Genomic DNA, 17524 nt, shown 5'->3' with positions numbered 1-17524 from the left:
GGATAGAGAGTTAGAAACATCGATGAGAGAGAAACATTGATCAGTTGCCTCCTGCACACCCCCCACAGAGGATGTGCCCACAACCAAGGTACATGCCCTTGACCGGAATCGAACCTGGGACCTTTCAGTCCACAGCCGACGCTCTATCCACTGAGCCAAACTGGTTAGGGCATGAACTGAACTTTATAACACTGAATATTATCTGCAGCTAAAAGCATTTTCTATGCCTGTTTTTTTTTCAAAATAAAGTTGTTATTTAAGCAACGATACGCTTTCCTTTTATGAATACACGTTGGAAAACATTTTTCAAGCAGAACTATAATCTCTGAATATTTTCCCCTTTTCATTTTTACATATCATAAATAATACCTGTGAGCCTGTGCAAAGTACAGAGTCCAGCACAGTTTGTTCATAAACTAACCCATTAGAAAAATACTTTATTAAATGCAGTACACATCAGTCACAACACATATATTTAACAGTTTGGTATCTAATTTCCCTTTTTGCCTACATTATAATATGGCCCTTATACATGTAACAATTCTGGACTTGCTTAGAAATAGCAGTTTAATAAATTTTGTGCCTATCCTAGGATCAGTAAATGCTTAAATGTGTTAAAATTTCTGATATAAGTCAAGAAATTTGTCTCTATTCCTCTAGAAAGAATTTAACATTAACAAAAAGTAGATAATCTGCTAATTGGTTTTTTTTATTCTTTTAACATATTTGTCTTTGCGAGTATAGCCAAAGTATAGTGGAAAAAAGTATAAACTTATTTTTTCCATTGACATTTATTAGGTACTACTTTTAACAGAATATATTCTAGATTCAAAATCTGGCAAAGAAAAAAAATGATCAGATCTGCATATATACATACATCTAATATATTTTTACTTCCATAACAGCCAAGAAAAGGAAATGTTAAACTTCCAAAAATAAAAAATGAGAGGTCCTGGCAGGATAGCTCAGTTGGTTAGTGCATCATCCAGATATGGCAAATTTTCTGATTCGATCCTTGATCAGGGCAAATACAACAGACCAATGAATGCATACATAAGTGGAACAACAAATCAATGTTTCTCTCTCTCTCTTTCCCTCTCACTTTCTTTCTCTCTCTTCCTACCCCTTCTTCTCTCTAAAAAAGTAAAAGAAACCTAACACCATTCACTATTCTAAACAGTCATGATAATCCCACTATGAAATGGATATTATTAAATACTAGAGGTCTGGCGCACAAAATTCATGAACGGGGTGGAGTCGGGGGGAGGGAGGCTCAGCCACGCCTGTGCCCTTTCACAGTCTGGGAGCCCTCAGGGGATGTCTGACTATATTTTTTTAAAAATCACCCTGTACTTAATTTTCTTACTAACTCCTCCTTTTAAACTCCTCTCACGCTCACATTCTGTTTCTTCTTTTTATGTAACTATTTTTCTGGCCTCACCCCATTTTAGCATCCTTGTCTATCCTGTTTTCTTTCCCTCCCTCCCTTTGAACCTCCCATGGCCCCTCTCCCTTTCTCCCTCCTCCCTTCTCCCCCTTCATTCCCCATGTCTGTCTCCTTCTTACTCCTCCCACCCTCCCCCCCCATTCACCTTTCCCTTGTGAGCCTGAACCCTGCCTCCCTCCCTCCTTCCCTATTATTACCCCCCACACCCCACTCCCCATGTTCACTGGTTTTTCTTTTAAACCTTCCCCTTTCCTCTCTGGGACCTGCTTCCAGCCCCACCTGAGAGCACTTTGATATTAAAGCTTCCATTCAGGAGGCGTTAACCTCCAGCTCAGGGCTCAGTCCTGGCCAGACCTTCACCATCCGCCCTTCCCCGGCTTCCTGGCCGCCATCCTCCTCCCATTCCCTGCCCAGGACGCCCCAACTTCTAGTCAACAAAGTACACTTAAAGCGCCACCAACCTAACCCTGGCCAGTGTCCTTGGGGTTCAGCCATGGGGACGAAAGCAGTTCCCTCCTTAGTGTCCGACTCTGCCCCAGCTAAGCTGCGCCTCCCCTCCCAGGGTAGGGTGCCGGGCCCAGCGAGGGGTAGCCGAGGCCTGCACAGCCCAGGTGCTGCTGCTGTGGAGGAGGAGCTCCTCCACCCAGAAGGCCTCCGACCGTCCACCCCTCCATCCCAACGGCCAGTGCTGGGGTCCACCGCCCTCCTCCCGCATCTGTGGGGGCTCCGACTCCTCACAGCCTGTGCCCCTCTCCTCACCAGGGCAGCTGCCCCGCCTCCTGCGGTGGACACCCCCTCCCACATGCAGCTCTGCATTTCCTTCCCTTTTCCATTCCTGCCTCTTTTTCTTACTCCCTTTCTGTATTTCTGTTTCTCTCTCAGCCTGTCTGCATGCAGGCCTGCCTTCCTCCCCCTCTCCTTTCTTATCCCCTCCTATCGCATCCTATCCTACCTACCTTGGGCCTCGCGGCTGCCTGAGCAGGGGGCAGGGGACGCAGCCTGCTGACCAGTCGTTATGTGATGGTGTCCCGGATGATTTGCATATTCCTCTATTATTAGTATAGATTCTTCTAGAAAAATTTTTCTATGCATAAACATTTTAATTGCACCAAACTACACTATATATTGTATTAACTTGAATTTTTTAAAAATATAATTCCTCATAAAAAAAATAGAGAGATACACTTGTAAAGTTATCCAAGAAAGTAGCAGTATGTTAAATTGCAGGATAAATTTTTCTAAAGCCTATTCCAAACTCTAATGCGATAATTGTCCTATTTCAATCAGTCTAGCATCGTCTTGTTATTTTCAACATAATTCAATTTCATCATACTAGTTCATAGATGTGTACTAATTTATTGTGGGGCAAAATACAATGACATTCTTTTTTCATCTTGCAATAGAATTAAGTTTTATGCAATAGAAAAGGGAAAACATATGGAAAATAGTCACTTTTAACAGATGTTTTAATCTGAAAAAAAAAAGTTGGTTTAGAATTAAAAATCAAAGTCCACTGGTTGAACTGAGACATATTTCCATCTGTTATTAATGTTTGAGTTACATATTAAAGATGAGATTGTTCATCGAGTCCCTCATATAATACATTAGTAAACGGGATTTTGGTTACAAATGTAATTTCATAAACTCTGTCCATCTAAGCTTCCAACTCATTCCAAACAAACCTTCACAGTGGCCTGAATTGAATTAAAATAGTTAACAACACCAAAGAGTACTTCTTGATTTTATTAAGAAACACTTGTATGAAAATCTGTGAACATAAAAGGGAAGCTTTTGCCACCCCATTATGATTAAATAGTAGTCCTTTTCTTCTTTTTATTTTCATTTTTCTTCCTTTTAAGCAATACATGGTTATGTGAGGTGTTTTTTAACATAATAAAGAAAAATTGACTAAATTTTAAAATATAAATAAATAAACAAACAAGTAAATAAATAAATGATGTGATGTCTCAGACTTATAAATAGTACTCAGGTTAGAAATGATGAATAATTCTGAGAACTAGAAAGTGTAATGAGAACTCAAGTGACCATTGTGAAAATGTACACAAAGCTTATGCCCGAGTGATTGGGGTCATAAGCTTAAGCGGGACTCCCCATTGCTGCCTGCACAGGCTTTCACTAATGGTCTGATAATGAGGGCTGGGGGCCGGACAAGGAGGTTCTCATAATACTTTACAGTGGGGTGAGCATGGCAGCCGCTGATTAATTACTGCCCTGTTCTCATCTCACACATTAGATTCCCGAGCAACCCTCACTTTGTCTCCACAATGGTCTCAGAGTTACAGAACACTGTTGTAGGGAATTCTTCAAGGTGACTTATTGAAGAAGTCTTGTTCAACTTCCACAGCAGAGGGGATAAATCATGATGGAAAAATGAAATTTAAAAAGACAAAAAAATAATTCTTAGATTCTAACATATAATGGCAGTGAAAGTTTTTGTCTTTCAGATGATTAAAATGGAAATTAAAGCCCTGCTGGTTTGGCTCAGTAGATAGAGCGTCGGCCTGTGGACTGAAGGGTCCCAGGTTCAGTTCTGGTCAACAGCAGCACGTGCCTGGGTTGCAGGCTCGATCCCCAGTAGGGGGTGTGCAGGAGTCAGACAATCAATGATTCTCTCTCATCATTGATGTTTCTCTCTCTCTCTCTCCCTTACTCTTCCGATCTGGAATCAATAAAAAACATTTTGTTGTTTTTTTTTTTTAAAAAAAGGAAAGTAAAAGATAGTCAAAAGATAAAAAATGAGGGGAATGGTGGACATTTCCATCTTTGGTATCATTGCAGGCAGTACTAATACATCCTTATACTTTAAAAAAAATACCACTATGGTAATCACCTTAAAAATATGAACACATGGGATTGTACCTCTGTTTTCACTTTTCTCAATAGCTTGTGTCTCCCACCCTTTACACACAACTATTTACATACATAGCAGTGCCTAAGGAAGGGACTTCCTGCTGTTTCAAAATGCACTGAAAAGGTAAACATGAGGTTAATAGTAAAAAATCGGTTCACTTTAAGTGAACATCTCAAAGTCCTGCACATGAATATGTGTCCCTATGAAAACAACTCTCTCTGAACACCAGCTTAAGCTTCTCCATATGATTTTTCTCAAAGGCTCCCTTTTAAAACCATCATTACCACTCATTATCTCCTTGTTATATAGACTGTTTCTTTTGTTTCATCACCAATCTCTGCCTGTTTAGTAGCAGCCCTGCCGCTACTATCAGATGACATTTGTTTCACTTAATGTATGTAGTTTTAGAAGAAATTATAGAACCGCTATTACTGAATTATAGGAAAAAAAATTCCTATGTACATTTAGCTGACACTGCATCAGCTGCTATTTAAACTGGGCTTAGCTAATGGACTTTTAATGTCAGTGGGGTTACGTGCTGTTACTGGCTCTTAGCAGAAATGGCTCCTTTCTATAAAAATCACTTTTCCTCAAGTGTGTTGTTTGAACATTCCTTTCCCTAATTTAGTGACTGTCACTGAATGGAAAACAAACTCAAGGACTCTGGAATCTGCTGTTATCTCGAAGACCCTCTTTTTAACCTTGCATTCAGCATGTAGCAGGCAACCTCCCTCATCAGCATTTAGGTTTGTGATCACAAAACTTGGTGAGGCATTCTTATTTACTCTGCTGTGCTTGGCAGAGTACTACTCATTTTGCTATGAAATCCCAGTGTCATCCATGAATGTAGGGAACGCAAAAGAACATACAAAACAATTTTTACTGCACCTTAGGATTTATTTGCATCTTTTAAGATCCTATTTCAGGAATGCCAAGTAATGTGGACACATGGTAATTATTAATATATATTTAGACACGGATGTGTCTTGTAAATATTTATTTATTTTTTTAATATATATTTTATTGATTTTTTACAGAGAGGAAGGGAGAGGAAGAGAGAGTCAGAAACATAGATGAGAGAGAAACATTGATCAGCTGCCTCCCGCACACCCCCCACTGGGGATGTGCCTGCAACTAAGGTACATGCCCTTGACCAGAATCGAACCCGGGACCCTTCAGTCCGCAGGCTGACGCTCTATCCACTGAGCCAAACCGGTTAGAGCGTGTCTTGTAAATATTTAGACATTACCTTGCACTCCAATACAATATTAAATTAAACAAGGAAGCATATTATCCCTCTGTCTCGAGTGAAGTTCTGTATACTCTTTCAACAGTAACAACCTCATTCCCCCTTTACTAACTTCGTTTTTGCTCAATTAAATAAAGCTTTCAATACATGTAATGGAGACACCTATCCAGCCTTAGAGGGAGTCCAAGAAAACCAAATGTTCCCCAGCCTGGGAAGGTAACTCCGCTTGATTAGTAAGTTGAAACAAACTATCACAGAATTCAGGAAAGAACAACACAGGGGTCTCTCCTTCTCAGCCCACAGAGGAGGTCGCCTTCCGCAGGGTACACACCAGGGAAGTCATCTCTCTCTTGGGATCACCCTGAGAGGGAGTCCTGCTCGCCCCTGAAGGATTTTACCTGCAAGTTGACTTTCTCCTGGGGTCAACAAATTTAGTCCATTCTGTAGGAAAACAGCAGAAGTCCCCCAGGGTCTGTAATAGCGCAGTGAAAGGGAGAGCCCCTCTCTGTCCTTGGAGGAGAGGAGGAAACTTGTTTCTATCAGATAAGCCACTGCACCAAGGAGGCAGAGGCCTGCCCTGCACAGGACATGAATGACTTAGCAACTGCTAGAGCACCCACCAGGCACTTCTTGCAGGAAAGTCGATGTGATTTTCAGTCGCCATCCATTGATGAAATCTGATTTCCTACCCAAGGACTACCTTTATGAATGCGTTTTATAAGTAAACATGTTTGGTTTTCATTTCTTGAAAGGTTCTGTTTTGTGTGGGGTTTTTTAAAGTATATTGCCAATTTTATTTGAAAATGAGCTCTCATTTCTAAAATAAAAATGGTTACACAGATATGCACCATTTGTGTGTGTGTGTGTGTGTGTGTGTGTATATATATATATATATATATATATATATATATATATATTCATAGGAATTATTGAACTATACTTGTCTACTCCTTGTAACTCTTCATTTCATTAAGACTCTGCCTGGAAATACCCTCCTAGGAAATAATTCCACCGTTATTTAATTCAATAAAAAATGCCATGTGTCTCTTAGGTATGATCATCATTTCTAATAAATCCAATAAACTAGTTACCCCAGTGGTTCTCAACCTTCTGGCCCTTTAAATACAGTTCCTCATGTTGTGACCCAACCATAAAATTATTTTCGTTGCTACTTCATAACTGTAATGTTGCTACTGTTATAAATCGTCATGTAAATATCTGATATGCAGGATGGTCTTAGGTGACCCCTGTGAAAGGGTCGTTCAACTGCCAAAGGGGTTGTGACCCACAGGTTGAGAATCGCTGGGTTACCCCCATCCCTCTGGAAACATGCCTATCATTAAAACTTTCCCTAGTCATCCTTTTATTTTTTCATCATGTTATAGTAAGTAAACCATAACTTTCTTCACTGTGGTCTTTTAATTCTATATAGATATATGTATGTGTGTGTAAATATCAACAAAAATAAATAGATTAGTATATAAGAGAAAGATATTGGCAACATTTTTTAAAGTGTACAATAACAGATAAAACTCCACTTAAAAATCTTTCCCTGGACAAAGAATGTGATTGGATCTCTGATGTAAGGGTGAGAGTTAAGATGCAGTGTTGGTACTGTTATTAATGACAATGTTTAACAGCAGCTCAGAAACTGGCAATGCATTCTATTATGACAACTGAAGGATTAATTATATATTCCAGAGGAATATACTCTAAGTTACTATGTATCAGCATACCTGTGATTTAAGTCTAGATTTCTCAAACAAGCACATCCTGCCCAAATAGGTCCAAGTATAATCCAAATGTAACTTTCTTCAGATAGATGCCTTTTATATACTGTCTTTTGCTCTGTTAATTGAAATAGGTGCAGATGAACACTATAGATAAAAGTTTCAAGTCAGAGGGCTCGTTGAATAATATGATGATGAAATACTGATTTTAGGTTTCTCTTCCAGATAGCACAAATAAATCATTTGAACATGCCTGTTTTTCCTCAGCTTCTGAGAGCAGTTACCGAAATGGGCTTCTGTTTTCCACCAAGTGCATACTGTGTTGTGATGGCCGCTGGTGGCTCGGAAGGCAATGTCTTAGGCTCCTTGCATCCTTGGGTTTGGTCCATAACACATTTTAAAGCTTACACTCTTTCATTATCTTATGGAGATCCAGGAGAAAGAAGGAAAGTTGCTAAAGAAAATGACAGGCAATGTAATTACTGTCTTATTTAGAATGACTTTTAGATTGTTACTTGCTAAACTTGTGTACTTTGGTGGCTATGATGTGTATATTTGGCAAACTCTTTAGTCAATGGGAGATAAAATATATCATTTTCCCTTTATCAAAAGCTAAATTCAAATGTCAACATATTTCACACAGACATAATGTTCAAAGTGAAATTGCCATTATTGACTACAGCTTCCCAATCACAAAGTTATTACTGTGATAGTAATTTGTTTTTCTGTTTGGTATGGATTAGAGATAATACAGGTCTCCGACAAACACTTTTTAATAAAACAACAGAACTTCTGTTATTGACTATCACTTTTAGTTCCTGTAAAAGGTAGAGGATACTCTTCCACCCAGATCTTAAAAGGATTTTTTAGGTTCTTGAAATTTCAAAAAGATATTAGAATTACACAAAATATGAAGTTAAATACAAGTAACAAATTTGTGAATTCATAGAGAACAGAATGGCCCCTTTAACTTTAATCTTATACATGAATGTATTTCACTATGCCTATAATTACAAGTGAATATTATTATACCACATGCTCTATCATATTGCACTAGACTTCTATTGTCTAATAGAGTATACATTATAAATTAATTTAAAATGATTAACTTTCTATAAAAATATATACTTTAGACTACTCTTTTATATGTTGTATTATTATAACCAACAGTTCTCTTGAATTTTGAGAGAAAACACCTGCCTTTCCACTCATGGATATACATGTCCTTATAATTGGGTTGCAAGTACTAATCTGTTTTTATTGGAAAAAAAAAAGATCATATACAAGGTTTTTCTTTTGAAGAACAACAAAAAAAGAGAGAAGACAATAGATTATTGTTGCATTCAGGCAGTCCATGATTAAATAATCAATTAAGACATTGACTAAAACTGCTAAATGTTAGCATTCATCAATAAACTTGTTAAATGTGCTACGGGAGTTTCTGTTGTTTAACATCCTTAGTTTGAAGAGGAGATAATGCATGTTCATCTACCTAAGGCATTTTTATGGCTCTCATAATTGCTGAGAAATGAAAGTAGCCACAAGATCTAAATGACAATGATTAATGAAGGTTAAAAACTCCCTATCCTCACAACATTTCTAAATAAATAAGACTGGTAAGCCTGGAGTTCAATTCGATTAATCAATATCATCTGTTAGCATGATTCTATTGAGCCCTCATATTTAAAATAAGAACTCTAACAGGCACATCAATATAATGAAGTCTCACCTGATCCCGTCACTCTCAGGTTGCCCTTCTACATTGGCAAGAAGATATGGGTGGTGATTTAATTAAAAGAGGCTATTCCCCACTGATTGGAGTTTTCAGGTGTTAGACTTCACTTCTGCCACACCAAGCACTTTTGAATCACTGCTTAGGGCGAATAAAGGTATACTGACATAAGGGCAAATATCTGCACATTTGGCACTTTCAAAGCTATAGTGTGCTTTCTAAATTATGACTTCAATTTAATTAATGTCGAAGTTGTTTTAACACTATCAACTCCGTGTAGAAAGCGAAGTATGTTTCAAGCTACTATAAAATCTAGAGACATTCTTCTGTGTATTTCAAAACCTCATATAGACTCCTAAGGGAGCAACTTTCTAAGGGCAGGAATGTCAAAATTAGAAACCATATTCAACTTCAACCCAAAACTTTTTGAAATTTCTCAAATATAGAACAATACTTTCCAACATTTAGTTTATAAAGAGTCCAAATATTTGCAACATAATGTTTTGGGTTTTCATAAAAAGGCAGAAATTCTGAGAGTTCTAATCAATTAGAAAGAATAAAAATGCTTACTATCTCTGATCCTGATAGCTTATAGTTATTACTATAAAATTTTTTATGTAAATCTCTAAATTTGGAGTTGACAAATATTTAAAATAAGAGAAACTATAAATTATTCAATTTGGGGACTTCTTTTTAAGAACTAGGATAAAGGAGATAGTAGAATTGCAACATTGCTCAAGGCAAATTTACTCCAAAAAAAGTTACATAACATTACATAAAATAAAGTACTGAGTTTCTGTGATCTCTCTCTATTTCAAACGTCCTTGAACTACGTGCCACTGGGGCAACACCCAAGGCTTCAGATTCCTGTACCTTCCTATACAAATACATAAGCAATTATAAATCCAAATAAAATATGAAGTCCAAGAAGAGTCCATACATAGCTTTAAGAAGTTACGGTTTAAAAAAGAGAGAATGAGAAAGTTCAGGCTCTGTAAGAGCACACCAGGGAATCAGACATTAAAAGCAGAATGAAAATACTGTAGAAGAAAGATCTGTCCCAACATAAAAAACAAACTAACAAATATCTTGTTTTATCATAAAAGTTGGGCAAAAACATTTGCACCAAACATGAAAAATTAGCAATAACCACTTACCAAGTAGAAGTAATTAAATATGAAATTAAAAAAAAGTTATCTAGATTATTCATGTTATTCTAAATTATGATACTAAAACTTTCTATTGCCAATATAATCTTTATATATAAAAGGCCTGGTGAATATGCTTTGCCTTCAAATCAATCTAATTTTCTATATGTTTCATTGTGTTGCTATAACATGTATTCAATTATGTTCTTCATACTGTACACCTGTACCCATTTTTTTTTTAAAGAAAACCTACTGACATTTTGTAAAGGGCTGTTTTCCCCAAACCCTATCTGAAAACATGGGACTTGATATGTGTTTTCTTTTAATAAAAGTGTTTATTTATTTATGGAAGTCTTTTTCCCCTTCAATATTTATTGTAAAGAAAGAAAGTCAAGGGTGGAGCTTGTAGCCAGGACCTAACTGGCCGGACTTGACCTGGCACTTTTAGAACTGGCCTTGGGTTAATTTTAGCAGAAGAAGCAGAAAGGGAGAAGTGGGACTCTGAAAGGAGAGAGCTTCCACATGCCGTTCAAGGAACCATGCCCTGCCCAGGAGTTCACAGCCATGCACTTTGGACCATCTCCTCAGATGGCTCAGCCATCCCACTCTGAGTTCAAAATTATTCACCTTTAATTTCTTCAACTTCTGGATTTCTTTGCCAATGGTTTACATGGTTGGAAGACAAAGAATATTGCTGTAAATACTTTGCATGTGTTAACTCATTTTCAATCCGAATATGACTTGTCATGATCCTCATTTTATACGAGAGGACACTGAGGCACAGGGACACTAAATAACTCATTCATTGCCAAACACCGAGGCAGGGTGGAGGCAGGATCTTGAGAAGGTGGTAACACTAAGATAAATGGCAGAATGGGCACACACCACTAACTGTCTTTAGCTTGTGCCTCCCCCAAACCAGACTAAACATATATGTGATCGAAGTAAGATTCAATTTAAGGTAGTTGCAATGCAACCTTCCCACCAAGCTGCCCCCCCAACTTCCTCTGTGTAGAAATTTTAGAACCCCCACCAAAATCCCCTAGCCTGACCTATGTTTACTGTCATTGGATGCTTGAATCCAGAAAGTACTACACCTGTGCTCACTGTTACCTTTCAGAATGTGAGTTTCCACGATATGTTTATACATCTGTCTTTCTGAAAAATTATCTCGTTCAACCCTGTATCCCTAACAAATAGCACACAACCTGGGACATAAGTGTAGGATACTTGTTTGTTAAGGGCTTTACTTCAAATACCACCACCAGCCAAATGAGCTAGTACATTTTTGATTTGTGAAGAAACGTGAGCAGGTTTGTTTTTGACTGCCACAAATACAAAAGTCAGACTGAAAAAGATGTAGGCTAAAATCTAAAATCGGAAGGCAAGAGTGCTGTCTTAGTCCCTGCCCCACACTTCCCCCCTTTATCTTTCGGAAGTGGCTGCAGCCTGTAACGTTAATGTTTCTTCTGCCAGTGACTCCCTCTGCTGCTCCAGCAAAGCCATGACCTAAATCAGAAAAGTGCTAGACAGAGTTAAGGCTTCACAGACCACACCCTAGCTGTTCTGTTCACACTAACTGGGGAACTTAGCACACATTGGAGAACAGTTATTTTTAAGTCTCAATAATAATTACAAATAAGCAAAGAGGGGTGGCCTAGTAGAGCTCATGCCTCATTCCTGTTCATATACTTGGGGGTTGCTTTCAAAAGTTCAGTATGGATTCTGATCAGGACTACAACAGGAGATGTTAGAGGACCCTGTCGTGTTCAATTCTGAACCCCCAGTATCCAGAACACAAGAGACCAAGGGGTCAATAAATGTGAACAATCGAATGATTCCTACTCTATGCAAATACTTGAGAAGTTTGTACTCTGAAGCCTTTTAAGCATCCCCTAAGTGAGAATGCATGACATTATTTGTCTAAACAAAGGTAAGCTAGCCTAATTTTCCTTACTGCAAATTCCAAATATGAATTTATGAATTTACTCTGCTCCTAAAATGGAACATATATAGTATAATTGTAATGAAATTCAAGGTTGTGTGTGTGTGTTTTTATGTCAATTGTACCATACCAACATGTATATATGCACGAAAGCAATTTTTACTCTGTTATGGGAAGTATATTACTTGTTTATCAAAAATATTATAAATCAGTTTATGACAGTAGAGAATTATCCTAATATGATTAGACTCTTCAGTCATTTTCTGTTCTGAGTTTGGTGGTGTTAACACTCGAAACACTAGTTGGTGCTAGATAAGCAGAATTTCAATGCTGTATAGTCCAGAAATAAAATGCACTTATGAAATAGGACACTAATTCTGAGGCACACCATTCAAACACACACACACTTTTCCTACTAAAATTGTTCATTCTTGAAAGTCAGAACCACCACAAATTCCCTAGAGCTAGGAGTTCCCAGCATTCCTGAATGAAACAATTAGGGCACAGCCTGAGAGGAGAAAGTTGTTGCCTAAAGCCTAGAGAATCTCCCAAGGATCTGCTTAAAGTGACTGCTGTCTTTCTTTAAAGCACAGTTACAAAACGCAGCACACTCACAAATAACACTCACTATGTTTTTTTCATCTTAAACATCTGTTGTTTTCTTGGCTATCTCTGAAGAGACACATTTCCTACAACTTTTAATTTTCCAGTACTTCTTTAACAACAGAATAAAAAACCTCATCCACATTGTAACATGCTTAAATTAACTTTCTCATCATAATTGCATATGTACTGTCATTCATAAAAATAGTTCATTCTGATCCTGAAATCCCCAGCACGTGGAAATCATACTTCCAGGGAGCAACAACATCTTGTGTTGCGCTAGCATATAGTCCACAAGGAGGAGAAAAGACAAGAAATTAGAAGGAAAAGGAGAGCTGACCACGAGACCATGATAAAAGTCCGATTCTGGAAGGAATTGTCATGGTGCTTTGACAGTAAGCAGGCAGGGGAATGGAGTGAGTGATGGTGATAGTAGCTGATAATAGCTGCTAGTAGAGTTTGGCACTTTCTACATGTCTGATACCTAACAGACAAGGCAGGAAGGGCTAGTATCAGGGAACATGGAGGATAACAAAGATAAAAGAGGTGAAATAATGTCTTTTGAAGATCGCAAGATTCAAACACAAATAGTTTATTCATCAGGAACTGAAAAAACTAAGTAAACTAAATGGAGGAGACCAGTACTGAAATACACACATCCGATAGAAAACATTTTACTTTTCCACTGAAGATCTGAAGAGCAGGTTCGAGCCTCAATCTCTGGCTCTCCTGGTCTATAAGAAGAAACACAGCACCAGTGGCAAATGTTGTCTACCCTGAGCATCTTTTATTTTCATCTCTCCTTTCTTCTTTCAATATGAATCCATTTACAACCTCCAGTTTATCTTTATTGATCCCTTTTCCTGTGCAGTCTTTTGTAATTTGGCTGCAGTAAGCTCTGGGCAGGAATGTCAGATCTCCTGTTTGGCATCCTTGGGGACTTTAACTTGTCCTTTCTCCAAATAATTCTCTCACTGCCCGGTCCCTCTCCCAGCCCGCACCCCAGGCTTTGTGCACCCAATAACAGCGGGCGAATTCCACGGGGAGTCACGCAGTTGATTCCACAACTATTCATCAGGTTGCCCACTTAAACTTCCAAACAGAGCCCCTCCCGCCCCCACCCCCACCCCCCAGCACCCTTGGCTGCGGCCCTGAGAACTTCTTAACCAATTTCAAGAAACCTACAAGTTCATGGGAGTCTCCATGGAGATTGCTTTGTGAAATGGACAGATGAGCTCTGGAAGTATGCACAGGAAAACCAGGGCAGAACCTGGGGCGGGAGGCATCTGGCAAGGAGGAAAGGATTTATGAGCGCGGCCACTTAAGGCGGCAGCAGGAAAATTTACTCCCGAAGTAGAAGTAGCTATGGCTAATTCACAAAGCCTCGCTAATCACTTACCTCGCTACCCGGACCGCGCGGGCCTATGCTCAGCCCTGCGCTGGACTTCCCACGCCCTCGCCCCCAGCGCCCTCTCAGGTCAGAGTGAGGGCTGTCGGGACCCCCCGGAGTGTCCGAGCAGCCGTGTAGGCTATCGCTGCACCTTCTCTGCTCTCTCATGTTTAAAGAGACGTAACCAAGACGATGGGATGCCTGAATCATCTCCCGGTGCTGCAGAAGCTTCCTCCATTCGCACCCCAACCGCACCCCCCGCCGCGGGGAAAAGCGGAGCTGCCGCTTCAGAGCCAGCCACCACCAGAGGACTAGCCAAAAGGACCCAGGCTGGCGCTTTGCTTGGCCAGGAGGGTGGGAGCCCAGGTGACACGAGAGAAACCGCGGAGCGGGCAGCGTGGGCTCTTTCCTCCCCGTCCCTCTTCCACTCCGCTTCCTGGGCTCAGCAGGCTGGGAGCTGCCGCTCCCGATTCAAACTCCAGGGGCAGGAAGGGAGCGAGGTGATCAGCCCCCTTTCCTCCCTTCCTCCCTTCCCACCGCCAACTCCCCGCCGCTGTTCCCCAAGCCCGGTTTGGCCCAAGGCCCCGGGCACTTATTTTCAAGCTCAGACGCGTTCCATGAAAATGTCAGAGTTATAAAGCGGCCGGTGACCCCGGGGACTTTTGGATTTGGTTTGAGCGTCCACTCCGCTTCCCCAGAGCTCACGGGCTCTAAGTTTCTGCGCGGCCAGCCGGGAGCGAGCCGCCGAGGCTGTGCGTGCGGAGGCGCACCCCCGGGCCTGCCGCCGGCTGGGTGGAGCGGGGCGGGTGGGCTGTGTCTCCAGGGCGCCCCGAGCAGCAGCCGGGGGGCCCCAGCCCTGAGTCCCCCGCCCTCAGGGACACATGTCCTTAGCTGCGCGCCCTTCCGCGCCCGGCGCGCTCCGAGACTCACTGAAGACCCTGCCGCCCCAGACGTGGCACCGCGCGGGGAGCCTCCGTGCACCCGGGCGCATCTGTGCAGCCACACGGACGCGCACACCGCGCGTGTCTCCACGTCTCTCCGGGCACCATGTTCCACACCGTGTGCGCGTGGGGCAGAAAGTGCAACGGGCGCCCCAGGAGCCCATACGCCCAGGGGCAGATGCAGGTCCACACCCCGCGTGTCCCTGGCCCATCCGTGCCCATCTCGGAAGACGAATGAACCCTAATGACCAAAGCTTCCCGACTAGTTGGGAAAGCGGGGTTGAAAGTGGCTTAAGTGAGCCGCGTGGAGGGCCCCGGGGGCTCACGAAGGAAACCGGGAGGACCGAGGAGGAGGAGAGGAAGAAGGAGGGAAGGCAGGCAGCGGCGAAGGGAGGTGGCCTGGGAGCCTGGCCAGCCCCTTACCTTGAGCAGCCGAGCCCGTGCGGCTGGCGCTGAGCAGGGCCAGGGCAGGGAGCACCAGCATGGGCAGCACGTATCCCAGTCCCAGTCCGCAGCGGGCCGCTGTCGCCCGCAGACTCTCCCTCATCGTCGACCGGGGTGGGCAGGGGGAGCACCGGCGCGAACCGCGGAAAGCCCACCGGCCAGCAGCCGAGTCCGTGCACCGCGCCGCCGTCCGCGGGAAGGATGACAACCGCGCGCCGCACTCCACTTTCTCCAAGGGCAGGGGCCAAGGGGTGGAGAGGGGGCGCCGAGGCGGAGTTTGCAGGACCCGCTTCCCCGGTGCCTTCCTACTGGAGGCTCGGCCCCCACTTGGGAAGTCGGGGCGACGCCAGGCGGCCACCTCGGCGCTCCTTCCCGCAGCAGCAGCCGCCGCAGCTCCGCCGCGCGCCCAGCCCGGACTGCTCTCCAGGTCCCCTCGCCCGCGCCCCACACTCTCAGGCACCGGCGGGCGAGGGAGGGGGGAGGGGGAGGAGGCGGAGAGAACCGGGGGGAGGAGGGAGTGGAGAGAGAGTTGGGCACCGTGAGGCGCTCTGCTCTCCAATCTGTGTTCTCGCCACGCGTGGAGACGTCCCGATAGCCGCGGCCGAGTGGCCAAGGAGGGTCCCCTCCCCGCGTGGGGCGTCGGGAGGCTCCAAGACGTGCGCCGAGGAGGCGTGGAGGGCGCAGCCCGGCTCCACCCGGGGGTAAGCGGCGCGGGAGCGCGCCCGGCCTTATGTAAGCGGGGATACAGGGATGCGCGTCCGGGGCGGGAGGTGGCGGCCGGCTGCGGGGTACCCGCGGGAGCGGGGAGAGAGACTTGCGGGAAGAGGAGGCTGCGGGGCGGGGGAGCGCGCCTGCCCCCCCGTGGGGCGCCAGACTCGGGCTCCCGGAGCGGAGCGGCGCGCCCCCAGCCACTTGGCGGTGTGTTGCGGAGCCCAGCCCGCTGCCTGCCAGCTTCTCCATGGAGCCAGCGAAGCCGGAGCCAGACGCCCGGGGCCGGGACGCGGTCTAGCACTTCCAGTCTGGAGACTGGTTAAGCCGGGGCCGGACTGGAGCTGAAGTCCTGCGTGACGGGGCAGAAAGCATGAAGCTCTTGCAGTGCCCCAGCCGGCTGCACTGTGGGGATGGTCCGTCCACTCAGACTGCTTTATGCTCTAGGCGCCTGTAACCTCTCTGTCCTGGAACAGAAACTAACAGCTCAAGGAAAACTCAGGCTTGAAGACAGCTTTACCTGCGTGCATCTTGGTGAGATGGCACCGATGCCAGGAGAAAGTCCCAGCAACAATGCACAGGGTTTGTAGGGACCCGCTTAAGGTGGTGGTGGAACTTAGGACATGTTTTCCAAACTCCTAATGGTGTGTACAAGGAATCAAAATGCTATGAATTTTTTTAACACCCCCCCCCCTTTTTTTTCCAGGGAAGAATTGGCTGGGCAGCTAAGGAAGAATGTAAGATGGGTGGATAGAATAAGGAAGGCTAGACAAAAGGAAAGTGATTGCTTTTTCCAAAGGTTAATACACGCTTGCACAGCTAACATTCTGGGAAGAAGAAAACCACTTCCCCAAATTAGTACATTTTTAAGCTGATAATAAATCATGTATCAGGGAAATGGAAGCTCTTCAGTGCCAGGGAGGCAAAGTGTAAGCACACACTGAGGAAGGACGCTTTCTGTCTAATCTGGGCTGTGCTCATAACTCGCTCTGTCATTCTGGATAAGTCAGGTAAACTGCATGTCTCGGTCTCTTCATCTGTGCAATATTTTATTAGATGGTTTCATAGTTCTTTCCAATTCTAATATTCCACGGTGCTGCCTGCCAACGTGCATCCAAACCTCTACTCAATACAAGGTGTCTTGGATGAGTCTGATAGACCTGAAAAGGTCATCCTTGGCAAAGACATTGACAGATCAGGCCACCTCCCATTTCTATGCTAAAATCTCTTTCCTCTCTGTGGTTTCCCCACACCAAGGGATCCTGATATGTTGGTCAGAGTGTAGTTTCCAGCACCAGACTGGCTGGGTTAATTC

At 43.2% G+C, this 17524-nt stretch overlaps 1 protein-coding gene across 2 annotated transcripts in view; it reads right to left on the bottom strand.

Annotated features, from left to right (window-relative positions):
- UNC5C (unc-5 netrin receptor C) overlaps positions 1-16129 on the bottom strand; it is a 369634-nt gene extending 353505 nt beyond the window's left edge. Inside the window, exon 1 of one of the 2 annotated variants that reach the window (XM_059665102.1) lies at positions 15481-16129. In XM_059665102.1, the coding sequence (XP_059521085.1) occupies positions 15481-15604 (124 nt within the window). In that variant the 5' untranslated portion in view covers positions 15605-16129. The remainder of the gene's footprint in view (positions 1-15480) is intronic. The other variant, XM_059665093.1, reaches the window with a different exon arrangement.
- Between the last annotated feature and the right edge of the window lie 1395 nt (positions 16130-17524).

The sequence above is a fragment of the Myotis daubentonii genome, chromosome 1, assembly GCF_963259705.1.
Source record: "Myotis daubentonii chromosome 1, mMyoDau2.1, whole genome shotgun sequence".
Lineage (NCBI taxonomy): Eukaryota > Metazoa > Chordata > Mammalia > Chiroptera > Vespertilionidae > Myotis > Myotis daubentonii.
The sequence above is the reverse complement of the archived record's forward strand: the minus strand, read 5'-3'. Positions and strand labels throughout refer to the sequence as shown.